At 48.3% G+C, this 13,724-nt stretch overlaps 1 protein-coding gene across 2 annotated transcripts in view; it reads left to right on the forward strand.

Annotated features, from left to right (window-relative positions):
* Nucleotides 1-763: 763 nt before the first annotated feature.
* Nucleotides 764-13,724, forward strand: part of LOC145356895 (ras association domain-containing protein 8-like) — a 48,516-nt gene continuing 35,555 nt past the window's right edge. The window contains exons 1-2 of one of the 2 annotated variants that reach the window (XM_080209878.1): nucleotides 764-869; nucleotides 6,505-7,409. In XM_080209878.1, the coding sequence (XP_080066004.1) occupies nucleotides 767-869; nucleotides 6,505-7,409 (1,008 nt within the window). In that variant the 5' untranslated portion in view covers nucleotides 764-766. Of the gene's footprint in view, nucleotides 870-2,123; nucleotides 2,208-6,504; nucleotides 7,410-13,724 lie in introns of those variants that run through there. The other variant, XM_080209877.1, reaches the window with a different exon arrangement.

The following is a 13,724-nucleotide window of genomic DNA, read 5'->3' on the forward strand; positions in this document are numbered from 1 at the left end:
TATGCCCCTCCCTACCTACCACCATGGCTCCTTTAAAGCCACCATGCCAACTTAGTGCCAACCCATATCTCACTCACCCCCACACATGACACCACTGCCATGTTAGTTAAGGGGTGGACTCTCCGTGACTCTATGAAGGCCAATCTCATTGCCGCTGAAGGCCATTCTGCCCCTTCAGGCCACTCAGTTGATCTATACTTTCACCTCCTTTGCTCCATATTCCCTCACACCGATACTCAACAAAAATCTGTTCATCAAAGGCTTTGGAAACTCCAATTATTTGAAAAAGAATGTTTATTGGTTTCATGGTTGAGTGACCTGGACTCTGATGTTTCAGTCGCTGTGAAAGAGGCTTCCAGACAAACATGTGGACGCATTTCAGAGTGACAATGGAATAGTGGCGGAGTATGGATTGAGTGGTGGATAGAAAGTTGTCTGCCTAGGAGCCTCGGGACATTCTCCAGTCAATAGGACATTTGGGACTAAAGGTTTTCGATTCCTTACAGCTACAAAACCCAACACTGCCTCTTTTCAGCTGTAAGTTCTGAGTTCAATGTTCTTTTTCTCTCTTCCCAGATTTGAGTCTTCACCCTAGCGAAACACACACAGTAACTGTCTGAGGAGAAGCCATTGAAGATCTGCATTGAGAATTTCCTCACCGCCTTCACCGCAACCCCCCCCCCCCACCTCCTTTCCCCACCTTCAGCAGCCCACCTCCCCTCCCCCACACCAAACCCGGCCCGGCCCCCAGTCCGAGCTGTGGATCATGGAGCTGAAGGTCTGGGTGGACGGAGTTCAGCGAGTGGTCTGCGGGGTCAGTGAGAAGACCACGTGCCAGGAGGTGGTCATAGCCCTGGCTCAGGCCATGGGTAAGGAGAATACCTTGCGTCTGGGGTGTTGGGTGACACCTGGGAGGAGTGAATGAAGTCCCACAATATCCTGACCTCGTTCCAGACTGGAACTGGCAGGTTCACCCACATCATGATGACGATGGGAGATGTGGAGGCAGCTTTCAGTGATTTAGAGAGAGGTTTTGTTTCTGCTGTGCTGACCTGTCACACATTCTGGAATTCCTGTAGGATGTCAGGGAGGGAGTGGGCTGGACTTTGGGCAGTGATTATAAGCGTTTCTGTGTCTGTGCCCCCTTCAGGAATCCCAGAGTCAGACCACCTTTGAATCATGGAATCAGACTGCAGGAAGGTAGGCCATTTGGCCCATCATGTCGAGTTAGTCCCATTCTTCTGCTCCTTCTCCAAGGCCCCTTTTCCTTTCAAAATATTAATTCAAGCTGTGCTTTCTGGTTCCTTCCTGTTCACCCTGCGCTTGAAGGAGAACAGTCTCAGTTCTCTCAGCTCCACTGAAGTGGAGACACCAGTATCATTCTCACGAACCTCCTCTTCACCAACCTCAAGGCTTTGTCCTGAAATGTAGTTTAGGATTGGACACAATGGGTGGGATTTTCCAGCTCCTCCATGGCATGTTTTCCAGCAGCGGTTTGACACTGCCCACCAACAGGATCTTCCAGTCCTGCCAATGCCGATTTTGTTTTGCATGTCTCACCCACCCACCCTTTTTTTAATTCATTTGTGGGACACGGGCATTGTTGGTTGGCCAACCTTTATTGTCCATCCCTAGGTGCCCTTGGAGGGCAGTTCAGAGTCAACCACATTGCTGTGGCTCTGTAGTCACATGTAGGCCAGACCAGGTAAGGGTGGCAGATTTCCTTCCCTAAAGGACATTAATGAACCAGATGGGTTTTTCCGACAATCGGTAATGGTTTGATGGTCGTCTGTAGATTCTTAATTCCAGATATTTTTTTGAAATCAAAATCCACTATCTGTTATGTGAAGCCAGGTCCCCAGAACATAAGCTGTCTTTCTGGATTAATAGTCTAGCAATAATACCACTAGGCCATTGTCTCCCCCTGACCCTGTGGAGGGGGTCACCTCAGGTGGGACTCAACGATTCTGCTGACAGGAAGGGCTGGAAAATCCCATCCAATTTTCCAGCCAAAATAGAACCAGCTTTTTATAGATTCTTGCAGGATTCTCTGGCCGTGCTCACCCCAAGGTTAGAAAATCCCACCCAAGGTCAAAGTAACTTTGCGATGTCCTTGTCCCACCCACTACAATTCCCATGGCGGACAGGATCATTCCACCCTATGCCTCTGATTATAAAGCCAAGGATCTGGGGCTGCCACCGAACAGGTAGGTAGAATAATAGAGGATGAATTTGTGGCTCTTTACAACTGTCAGTGGGTCGATGGGCTGTGACAGGCACCTCCAATCACTTCACCTCTTTCTGTCAACTTTGACCCTTCAGTTAATTGCTTTGCTATTGGCTGCTTTTCAAAAACGGGCCTTTAGCTGCTGAAATGGGATTTCTTCCCCCTCAGCCATTGGCAACTGGGGGCAACAGGGTCATCCTGCATCCAGGGTATTGGTAACTGGGGGCAACAGGGTCATCGTGTATCCAGGGTATTGGCAACTGGGGGCAACAGGGTCATCCTGCATCCAGGGTATTGGCAACAGTGTCATCCTGCATCCAGGGTATTTAGGAGCAAATTAAGTTGCCTTCATCACATTGAAGATTAGAAAATGGAAGCTAAAAAAGACTATTTCATGGGGATGTGGTCAATGCACTCAAAGACATCTGAAACACATCCAACTTAGTGTCTTTTCAGGCACTCTACGTGCTGTTTATAACTGTAAGGCTCCCTTCCTATGAGTGTCTCACTCCTGCTCGATGGCCCCTTCCTGAGGTTAGGAACTCTGCTCCGACATTCCCACAATGAGTGTCATCATCAACGAGCAGTCACATGGAGCAAGGAGGAGCTGCTGCCAGCCTGATGGCTCCTTTCCTGTTCAGTCCCACTCAGCCCACCACAATCACTGCCTTCCCTGTCCTCCTCCCTGACCCCCCCCAGGGATTTACCTCCCTGAGACAGGCAGCTCCATTTGCATGGATTAGATTGGCCTAGAGGCCCCAGGATTGGCAGCTCACTCCAGTTACTATCATGAGGCCTGAGGCACAGTTTCAGGTGGGTCTTGGAATGTAAGGGTCTGTAACATGTTCCATTGATTATGTGCTCAGGGACAGGCTGCAATTCCACCAATGATAATTGTAAAATTGTCAGTACTGATTATTGGAAGTATTTCCTAAGGGACAAAAGTTTAATGGCCTGTATTTTCAGTGTAAATTTGAAGTGGTTGAGTTAAATGGGAAGTACAATTCAGTAGAAAATGCGAAACTAGTGGTCAGTTTAACCAGTTAGTTCCCCTTAGGATGATTAGGTTAAAATCACCCCTTGGAATTCCGAATTCTCTCTCACTTCCCATCGTGCTGCTAGGTTGGTAGAGGCAGTGAGAAGTCTCACAACACCAGGTTAAAGTCCAGCAGGTTTATTTATAACAAATGCCACTAGCTTTTGGAACTGGCTGTTCCTTCATCAGGTGGGTGAGAGCTCTGATCACAAACAGGGTGTATAAAGACACAAACTCAACTTGCATGAATAATGATTGAAATGTGAGTCTTTATAGCTAATCAATTCTTAAAGCTACAGACAATGTGAGTGGAGAGAGCGGTTAAAAAGATGGGTATTGTTTCCAGACAGGAAAGTTAGTGAGACTCTAAGTCCAGGCAAGTCATAGGGGTTACAGGTAGTGTGACGTGAACCCAAGATCCCGGTTGAGGCCGTCCTCATGTGTGCGGAACTCGGCCACCAGTCTCTGCTCAGCGACTCTGCGTTGTCGTGTGTCGTGAGCAGCAGAAAGTCCGAGGGATTCAAGGCCGCAATCCCACTGACCTTACTGCCCTTAGTCCATTGCAGAGTGGGCAGCCCCTGTGGTGACTGCTCCATCTGCTGGAACCAACAGGCACTGCGGTCTACTCATCGCAGTCGGAGCACCCTCTCCTGGACACCTCTGAGAAACTGGACAATGATGTGGGTATGCCGGCGTTGGACTGGCGTAAACACAGTAAAAAGTCTGACAACACCAGGTTTTAGTCCAACCTATTTATTTGATAATATACTCGCAAGCTTTTGGGTTAGCCCCTTCATCAGGTGACGAAGGGGCTAACCCGAAAGCTTGCGAGTATATTATCAAATAAATAGGTTGGACTAAAACCTGGTGTTGTCAGACTTTAAACTGGACAGTTGACAAAGAGGGAGAATTGCTCTGGCTTCCAGATCAGGATGAGGGGATGTTTGATGCCTTTGAATGAGATTCCAATGACCACCATTTAATAGAAGGTGTTATTACAGATTTACTTTTGATGAATCCTGAGATTCTGCTAAATTAACAGACAAAGGAACACCTTTAGAAAGTACCTTTCGTGTTTGTCTTCTGATACTGTCAATGATTATTTCTAGAATGCCTGTCGCAGCTCTAGAAACTAATTCATCGAGAATGTGTTCATGCATATCATAGAATCATAAAATCCTGCGGTGCAGAAGCCCATTGAGTCTGCACCAACTCTTTGACAGAGCATCTTATCCAGGCTGTACTCCCCTACCTCTCTGTTTAATCCCCTACACATTTTTGGACACTAAGGGGCAATTTAGCATGGTCAATCCAGCTAACCTGCAGATCTTTGGAACGTGGGAGGAAACCAGAGCACCCGGAGGAAACCCACGCAGACATGTGGAGAATGTGCAGACTCCACACAGAGAGTGACCCAAGGCTGGGAATCGAATTGGAGTCCTTGGCGCAGTGAGGTAGCAGTGTTAACCACTGTGCCACCCTCCAGTAATCCAGCATAATTACTTTCCCATAGCCTAACCCTAGCAAAGTTTAAAAAATCTTGAATTTACAAAGCGCCTTTTCATGAGCACCAGATTCTCAAAGCACTTTACTGTTACTGTCATAATGTAGAAAATATGGCAGCCAATTTGCACACAGCAAGATGCCACATGTAGCAATGTGATAATGCCCAGATAATCAGCTTTCTTTTTGAGTGTGACGTTGATTGAAGGATAAATATTGGCTGGAGCATCGAGGATAAATATCCACCCCAGCCCCCTATCATCCCAGTCTGTGCGCTTCTTCAAAGTCATGTTACGGAACTTTTTAAATCCACTGAGAGGATGTAAAAAATCCTGAGAGGGGAGATGGAGCCTCCGTTTAATAACTGATCGCAGGACGGCACCTCCAGTAGTGCCACCCAGAGGCAGCTTCGACTTTTACACTTGAGCTCCTGGAGTGGGGATTCAACCCAGAGCCAGAGATGGGAGTGCTACCAACTGAAGCACAAACCAGCCACGGTCAAGACAAGTCCCTCCAGATAAACTCCAGGCCTATTTAATCCTTCCAAAGAAACTCTGGGCATATTTAATCCTTCCAGAGTAACTCCAGGCCTATTTAATCCTTCCAGAGTAACTCCAGGCCTATTTAGTTCCTCCAGAGTAACTCCGGGCCTACTTAGCCCCTCCGGGCCTACTTAGCCCCTCCGGAGTAACTCCGGGCCTACTTAGCCCCTCCGGAGTAACTCCGGGCCTACTTAGCCCCTCCGGAGTAACTCCGGGCCTACTTAGCCCCTCCGGAGTAACTCCGGGTCTATTTAGACATCAACCATGCGAAGTTACTGTTGATTATCTTAGATTAATAACAGTTTGGAGTATTATCTGATTAGACAAGAGTGGATATAGCTATGAGTATTTCAGGTGGATATAAAAGAGAGGTAATTTCTCTCAGTATCACAGCCAGGAACCCAATGATTTATTTAATTTCCTGTTCCCGGGATCATGCTGTGCACAAATTGGTGGCAACACAGCATGTCAAAAAGTAGCCCGTTACAGAGACAGCACCTTGCACTGACCTGAGTCAGTGTACCATATTATCACCAGTTTGATTGATTTAACTGACTGTGAATCAGTGAGAGATGGAAGAAAGTTATCTTTTCAGGAGAGATACAGATGCTATCAGGCTGGGTTCAGTGGGCAGCACTCTCGCCGAGACGGTTCAAACCCCACTCCAGAGAACTGAGCTCCACACCTCAGCTCACATTTCAGAGCAACACCAAGGCACGTGCTGTCCTTCAGATGGGCCGTTAACCTGAGGCTCGATCCGCCTGCCTCCAGAGGTGACGGAAGGTGCTATACAAATGCAGTTTTCTTTCTTCCCGTCCCATTTGAGGATCAGGCAGTCAGCCACATCTTCCCTTCCTTCACCTACAAACCACTGCCGCCAGGGACACGGGTTCAATTCCAGCCTCGGGTGACTGTGTGGAGTTTGCACATTCTCTCCGTGTCTGCGTGGGTTTCCTCCGGGTGCTCCGGTTTCCCTCCCACAGTCCAAAGATGTTCAGGTCAGATTGATTGGCTATACTTAAGTTGCCCCTTAGTGACAGGGGGATTGGCGGGGTAAATACATGGGATTACGGGGATGGAGCCTGGGTGGGATTGCTCTCGGTGCAGGCTCGATGGGCTGAATGGCCATCTCCTGCAGCGTGCATTGATTCTATGAAAACCAGCATTAGTGACGCACCTTCACTTTCCTTTTGCAGGTCGTACTGGGCGCTACACCCTGAAGGAGAAGTGGAAGGACGTTGAAAGGCATTTCATGCCTGATGAGAAACTCTTGCCGTCCCTCAGCAAGTGGGGCCAGCAAGCTAAGGATGTCCAGCTGATACTAAACCGCACCGGACCCTCCCTCAACCTGCGGCCTGTCTCCGACAAGCCCCGCGGGCCGGAGAGGACCATCCACAGGCAGAGCCTTCCCCCGCTGGCAAAGCTCCGCAATAAAGGCGAGCAAAGCACTCACTCGAAAGAAGGCAAGAGGAAGTCCCTAAACTTTGCCGAGGGAGCTCGGGAATGGTTGGAATCCTTTGGGAAGGGCAAAGAAGGAAAAGGCAAGGGCAAGGATGCCGAGCCTGAGAGAAAGGCCCCAAGTTCTGAGCGGCAAGCGGGAGAGGAGCTGAATCAGCTACTCCGCCTTCAGCAGCAGCAGCTGAAGGGCCTTCGGTCTGAGCTGGCGTCGGCCGAAATGGAGATCGAGGAGCTGAAGGGGAACGACGCGCCCAGCGTCAGCGAGGAGATAACCAGGCTGCAGGAGCTGATAGAAAGCCGGAGCGCCGAGGCGGAGGAAGTGGAGTTCTGGGAGAACGAGCTGAAGGCCGAGCAGCTCCACGGGGGGGAGCTCAGGGCCCAGCTGGAGGAGGTGAGGGAGAAGCTGGAGGAGTGCGAGGAGAAGCTGAGGGACTGTGTCCGGAAAAGCCAGCAGCTGGAGGCCGACGCCCAGGCGCTCAGGTCCCAGAGGGAATGGCAAGAGGCCAAACCCTGCCACGGTCTCAGAACCAAGGTAGAGGAACTGAGAGAGGAGATCAGTGTTAAATCTCAGGAAGCTATTCAACTGCAGCAGGATGTAAGGCTGGTGGAGACGGCCATTCAGAGTGTGGAAAATGAAATTCAGGTCAGTCTGTAGGAGGAGTGTGGGCAATCCCAGTGCCGGTGACTTTTACTTTGTGTTGATATGTTTTACTTGCCATTGCTGAGTGTTGTGGAAAGGAGTTTTTTGTTGGATTTCTCAATGAGTAAACACACTGTGTTCCCTCGTGCCTGGGCTCTGTGTTCCCTCTACGTGACAATACTCTGTCCATGCTGCTGAGAACACTTCCCCAACTCATTTCCTTCTCTCCACTCCTAAAAAGGCAGATAATTTTCCGTTAACTCAGCCAACTGGTCATTAATAATGTGCTGCTTGGCTGGTCAACCACAAAAGCATCACAACTGAATCCTAGGTGTGTTCTGATCAAGTTACATGCACACGCACACTCACAGTTTATTTATTAGTGTCACAGGTAGGCTTTCATTAACACTGCAATGAAGTTACTGTGAAAATCCCCTAATCACCACACTCCAGTGCCTGTTCAGGTACGCCGAGGGATAGTTTAGCGTGGCCAATGCAGCTAACCAGCACGTCTTTCAGACTGTGGGAGGAAACCGGAGCACCCAGAGGAAACCCACGCAGACACGGGGAGAATGTGCAGACTCCGCACAGACAGTGACCCAAGCCGGGGGATTGAACCATGGTCCCTGGCGCTGTGAAGCAGCAGTGCTAACCACTGTGCCATCGCAGTGTGCTCCAGTAAGAGGCATTCAAAAGCAGTCTGAAGCTAGGCCCTGAGTTCAGTGGTACTGAGGCCAATTGGGAAAGATGGTTTAGAGTCCCGCGTTGTTCGGAGCGATGGGGTAGCTCGGTGTAACGTGTAAAGGTCTGGGCAGAGGAGCGGACATGAAAATGGCTAATCCAAAGACAAAATGGTTCAACAAACCTGCCCCACCCTTGTAATGGTAGGAGACACCTGTCTAAACATCCCCCCCGCCGACCCTCCCACAAACCCCTCCACTGCATTACATTCTCCCTCTCCATTCGTGTGTAACCCTTAATCACTTGGGAGAGGGGATAGGGCCAATAAGAGGAGGAAGAACCTCCGGAAAGGGCAATCTGGAATCATTGCGGGAGGTCACAGGGCCCGTGTGTGCATCACCTACCCCCTGTTTAACGTGACCCTGTCTGCTGCAGCCCAGAACCAGGCCAGATCTCTCCTGTTAGTGAGTGAGGCAGTGCGGGGGTAGGTAGGAGGAGAGGGGGTTGTGCGTGAAGAGGGAGGGAGGAGCAGGGGTGGGGAGTGGTGTGGATGAGAGGGAAGAGGGAGGAGCGGGCCGAGGGGGTGGTGTGGGTGAGGGAGGAGTTGGAGTGAGGGGGTGGGACTGAGGGGGGGGGGATGGTGTGGGAGGAGTGGGAGTAGTGTGGAAGGGGGGGAGGGAGAAGTGGGTCGGGGGTGGTGTTGTACACAGAAACGATCTGAGCCATGTGAATGAGTGAGGAGGGAGGGAGGGAGGGAGGGAGGGTCCCAGAGAGACAGCACAGTGCCTGGTATTACCCATAGGAGAAACATCGGACAAGAGGCAATTGTGGGCAATGTTGAAAATAACTCCAGTGTTTAACTTGCCGAGATCCAGTTTAATAAAACATCAGGCAGGAAAATAATCCCAATGGGTAGGAGTGGTTAAATATCAGTTTTGAAGTGTGAAAATGCTTATTGTTTCTGGATTGTGTAATGCTGCCTGTTTAGCACAGAATGTAACTCAATCCCAGATTAACACTAACCCGCATGAAACCTTATGGAGTTAGAGGCAGACTCTAAATCTACTGTGTACACACACACCCACGGATCTCCCGTCTGCTGCACACAGGATGAAGAGTTTCTATATCCCATTAGCAGACCAGTCAGACGCTTAGGGTGGGATTTTCCGGGCACGCTTGTCCCAAAGCTGGAAAATCCTGACCTCTGCATGGTCCGTATCCTGCCCACTATAATTCCACCCTTATTACTTACAGCATTGCTTAGGCACTCCTATCACATTGCGGGGAGGTAGCGTACCTTAAATAAACCAAAGGAGCCTGAATATATCTTTGCTCCCCTATTGGAGGCCACTGAAGGTATGGGACACACGGTCAGCTTCAGATCTCTTGCACCTAGCAATATATTACTGGCCGCTGTGTGTCCACTTGGACCAATTGTTGCACCTGGACTTGAGAATTGCCAACTTTACTTGGAGATTCCATCAGGTGACCTCCTGCTTGCACTGTCATTGGTCACTGAGATGGCCATCCTCTTGGCACACCTCCTTCCCAAACATTGGATTTGGTTGATTCTAGGCTCCTACAATATTTTTAAGCTAATAAAGAAAAGTATTCAAGAAAAATGAAAACTGAACACAAATCTTTCTTCTTGCTTATTCCTTTCTTGTCTCCTAGGTTTCTCGTGTCCAGAATGTTAAACTTCTTAATTCCTGGAGGGCAATCCTGGGGCCTTGGAAAGCCTACTGGCTCAATCTCCAGTCTTTCTCTGAGAGTCTGTGACCAGGCCAGAGAACAGGGCAAAATCTTTACTGAGCCATCAGAGGAGTCTCCCAACACAAGGGAGAGAAACATCTGGAGGTTTTTAGAGTTTTTACTCTGAAGACTCCCATCCTAACTAAATTCTGGAACATGGCAGGAGGGCCTGCAGTTAACCAGACCTCACCTCAGTGATTCCTGGCAAGATCTCCTCAACTTCTCAATAATCAACAGCTAATTTTAACTCCACTTCTCTCTCAGGGGCTGGGGTGAGCTTCAATGAATACTCAATCTCCACCTCCCCAATACTATACCTGGTGAAACTTGTAAACAGGCCATTTGGCCCATCGGGTGTCTGTGTCCTCCCACGATCTGTGCCTGCTCCTTTCTGGTCCAGAGTCAACAGGCTTCAATCAGTTGCCATTTGACATCCCCCCAATCTCTCCCCCAGGTCAGGAAGTGGAATGGTCATAACACTATGGGCAGCATGATGACACAGTGGTTAGCACTGCTGCCTCACAGCGCCAGGGACCCAGGGTCAATTCCAGGCTTGGGTCACTGTCTGTGCAGAGACTGCACATTCTCCCCATGTCTGCATGGGTTTCCTCCAGGTGCTCTGGTTTCCTCCCACAGCCCAAAGATGTGTAGGTTAGGTGGGTTGGTCATGCTAAATGCACAGTGTTATGGGCAGCACAGTGGTTAGCACTGCTGCCTCACAATGCCAGGGACTCAGGTTCGATTCCTGGCTTGGGTGACTGTAAGTGTGGAGTCTGCATGTTCTCCCCGTGTCTGTGTGGGTTTCCTCCGGGTGCTCCAGTTTCCTCCCACAGGCTGAAAGACGTGCTGGTTAGGGTGCATTGGCCGTGCCAAATTCTCCCTCAGTGTACCCGAACAGGCGCTGGAGTGTGGCGACTAGGGGATTTTCACAGTAACTTCATTGCAGTGTTAATGTAAGCCCACTCGTGACACTAATAAATAAACTTAAACTATGACTAACTGTGAGGTCAACGAGTTGAGACGAGACCGGTGAGTAAATCTGCAGCCTTCCTGTTCTGTCTGATTCCGCTGCCCAAACCTTGTAAGAGCAATGACTGATTCAGAGGTCGAGCAGTGCGCTCCTGGCCAATCTTCTATAATCTGTGTGCCAAAGATTGGATTGATGAAGCTGTCCCCATCTGCTGGGAACAGATTTACTTCTGTTATTTCTTGAAAAGTGTTTAAACCAAACCGTGGTCATGGATTTTAACTCATTGGCTCTGCTCACTGGGCCACATCACACAACTCTCCCCCACCCACTCCGCCCCTCCCTATCCCAGAGTTCACATACCATAATGACTAAGTTTTGTCTTTTCTTCCTCTTGCACTAGTGACTCAAGGCTTACAATCCACTCCAAATTGACACACAAGTATTCATTGCTAATTCTAATTATGTGTAATGTCAGCCATCGTTCATTGCTGCAGACTGTAATACATTTCAAACCTGTTTGTAAATGGCAAATTTCCTGTAATAACCCCTTTTTTATGCAAATAAAGTGTGTTTCATTTTTAAGTCATCCAAACAATCATTCATTTCAGACTTCCGCTTCTGAATTCTCTCTCTAAAGTTTGAGGCCTTCTTGTTTCGATGGTGTTGTTAAAAAGCTGTTCCTTCCCCACTGTCCACTCTGCCTCCCAACCCTCAGCCCTCTCTTCATTTAAACAGCCAGCCTTCCCTTTTCTTTTCTTGCAGACAGCTGTTTCAGAAAGGATTCCCTATTTCTAGATCCTCCTGCTACTTGTATTGAATCCGCTGCCCAGTCTCGGCGCACCAGCCTCGCTAAAAGCAGCTCGGGAGTTCAGTTTAGATGAGTATTGTACCTTGAAGGAGTCACAGTTGAGACTGATTCTGATGTCTACACATGTTCCCCATATGTCACAAGCTGGTGTTCGGAAGTAGATTATAAAACAGAAAATGCTGGAAAATCTCTTTTGCTCTATTTTCTCTCCACAGATGCTGAGATTTTCCAACATTTTCTGTTTTTTGTTTCAGATTCTGGCATCCGCAATAATTTGCTTTTGTTTCACAAGTAGCTACCTTCTTTGATCTCCCCTTCTTCCCTCTCCCCTTCCTTCCCCTCTACTTCCCCCTAATCTATTATATCCCACCTATTTCTCCCCTTCATCCTTTTCCTCTTCTCCTCCCTCTCTCCATCTCCTTCCCACTTTCTCCCTTTTCCTTCTCCTCCTCTCACAGGAATAAGAATTGGCCATTTGACCCCTGAGCCTACTCCACCATTCAAAGAATTCATAATTGATTTTGCTCCACACTCTTTTTTAATATCTTTGGATGACAAAAATCCATCAATCTCAAATTTAACATTTACGAATGATCGCTACAGTACCAATTACTGTTTGCAGGAGAGAATTCCAAGACTGGAATTTTCCCACCCCATCTGCCATGGAAATCGTAGTGGACGAGGGTGGACCATACGAAGGTCTGGTGACATCAGGTGGGATTTTCCGGTTTTGGGGTGAGAGTGGCCAGAAAATCCCACCCCAAATGTCCGCCACTATTTGTATTTGTTAGAGGTATACAAAACCATGAGGGGGCCAGGCAGAGTAAACAGGGAGAAAACTGTTCCCATTGATGGAAAGGTCAAGAACCAGAGGGCACAGGTTTAAGATAATTGTCAGACAGAAGCAATGGTGACAGGAGGAGAAACATTTTCACTCTGCGAGCGGTTAGGATCTGAATGCACTGTCCGAGGGTGTGGTGGAGATTGTTTCAACAGAGATGATTAAGAGGAAGTTGGATGATTATCTGTGAAGGAAAAACATGCAAAGAAGAAGGGATAGGTGAGGGCAATGGCTCTTGGTGCATTGCTCCTTCAGAGAGCCAGCGCAAGCGCAATGGCCCGAATGACCAGAAGAAATAGGAACAGGAGTTGGCCATTCAGCCCATCAAGCCCACTCCGCCATGCAATTGAGTCGTGACTGATCCAATATTCCTCACGTCCACTTTCCTGTCCTTTCCCCGTAACCCTTGATTCTGATCAAAAATCTATCTATCTCAGTCTTAAATATACACAATGACTCAGCTCCGGCAGCTCTCTGTGGGAAGGAGTTCCAAAGACTCTCAATCCTCCAAGAGAAGAAATTCCTCCCCATCTCAGACTTCAATTGGTCCTCCTTTAACCTGAGACTCTGCCTCTCCTAGACTCTGCCATGAGGAGAAACATCTTCTCAGTGTTTACTCAGCAAAAGAATCGTATATGCTTTAATGAGATCGCCTCTCATTTTTCTAATTTCCAATGAGTAGACTCCCACTTGTATAAACTTTCCTCATCAGACAATCCCGCCATGTTGGGGATCTTCCTAGTGAACCTTCTCTGAAGTGCACCCAATGAAATAATATCTTTCCTCAAATAAGAGGACGAAACTGCCCTCAGTGCTCCAGATGTGGTCTCACCAGTACCTTGTACAGATGCAGCAAGACTTCCCTACTCTTATACTCCAACCCCTCTGAAATAAGGGCCAACATTCCATTAGCCTTCCTGATTATCTGCTGTATCTGTGTGCTAGCTTTCTGTGTTTCGTGTACAAATACCTGCAAGTCCCTTTGTGTTGCAGCTTTCTGCAGTTTTTCTCCATTTAAATAATGCCCTGTCCTTTCGTTCTTCCTTCCAAAATGAACAACCTCACATTTTCCCACATTATACTCCATTTGCAAACTTTTTGCCCATTTACGTAACCTATCAATATCTCTCTGTAAACTGTATCCCTCTCACAATTTGCCTTTCCATCTATTTTTGTGTTGTCTATAAATTTAGCTAGAATACATTGGCTTCCTTTCTCCAAGTTGTTAACATATTATAAACAGTTGCAGTCCCAGCACTGATCCCT

This window comes from Carcharhinus amblyrhynchos, chromosome 22 (genome assembly GCF_965287045.1).
Source record: "Carcharhinus amblyrhynchos chromosome 22, sCarAmb.v2.hapA, whole genome shotgun sequence".
NCBI lineage: Eukaryota > Metazoa > Chordata > Chondrichthyes > Carcharhiniformes > Carcharhinidae > Carcharhinus > Carcharhinus amblyrhynchos.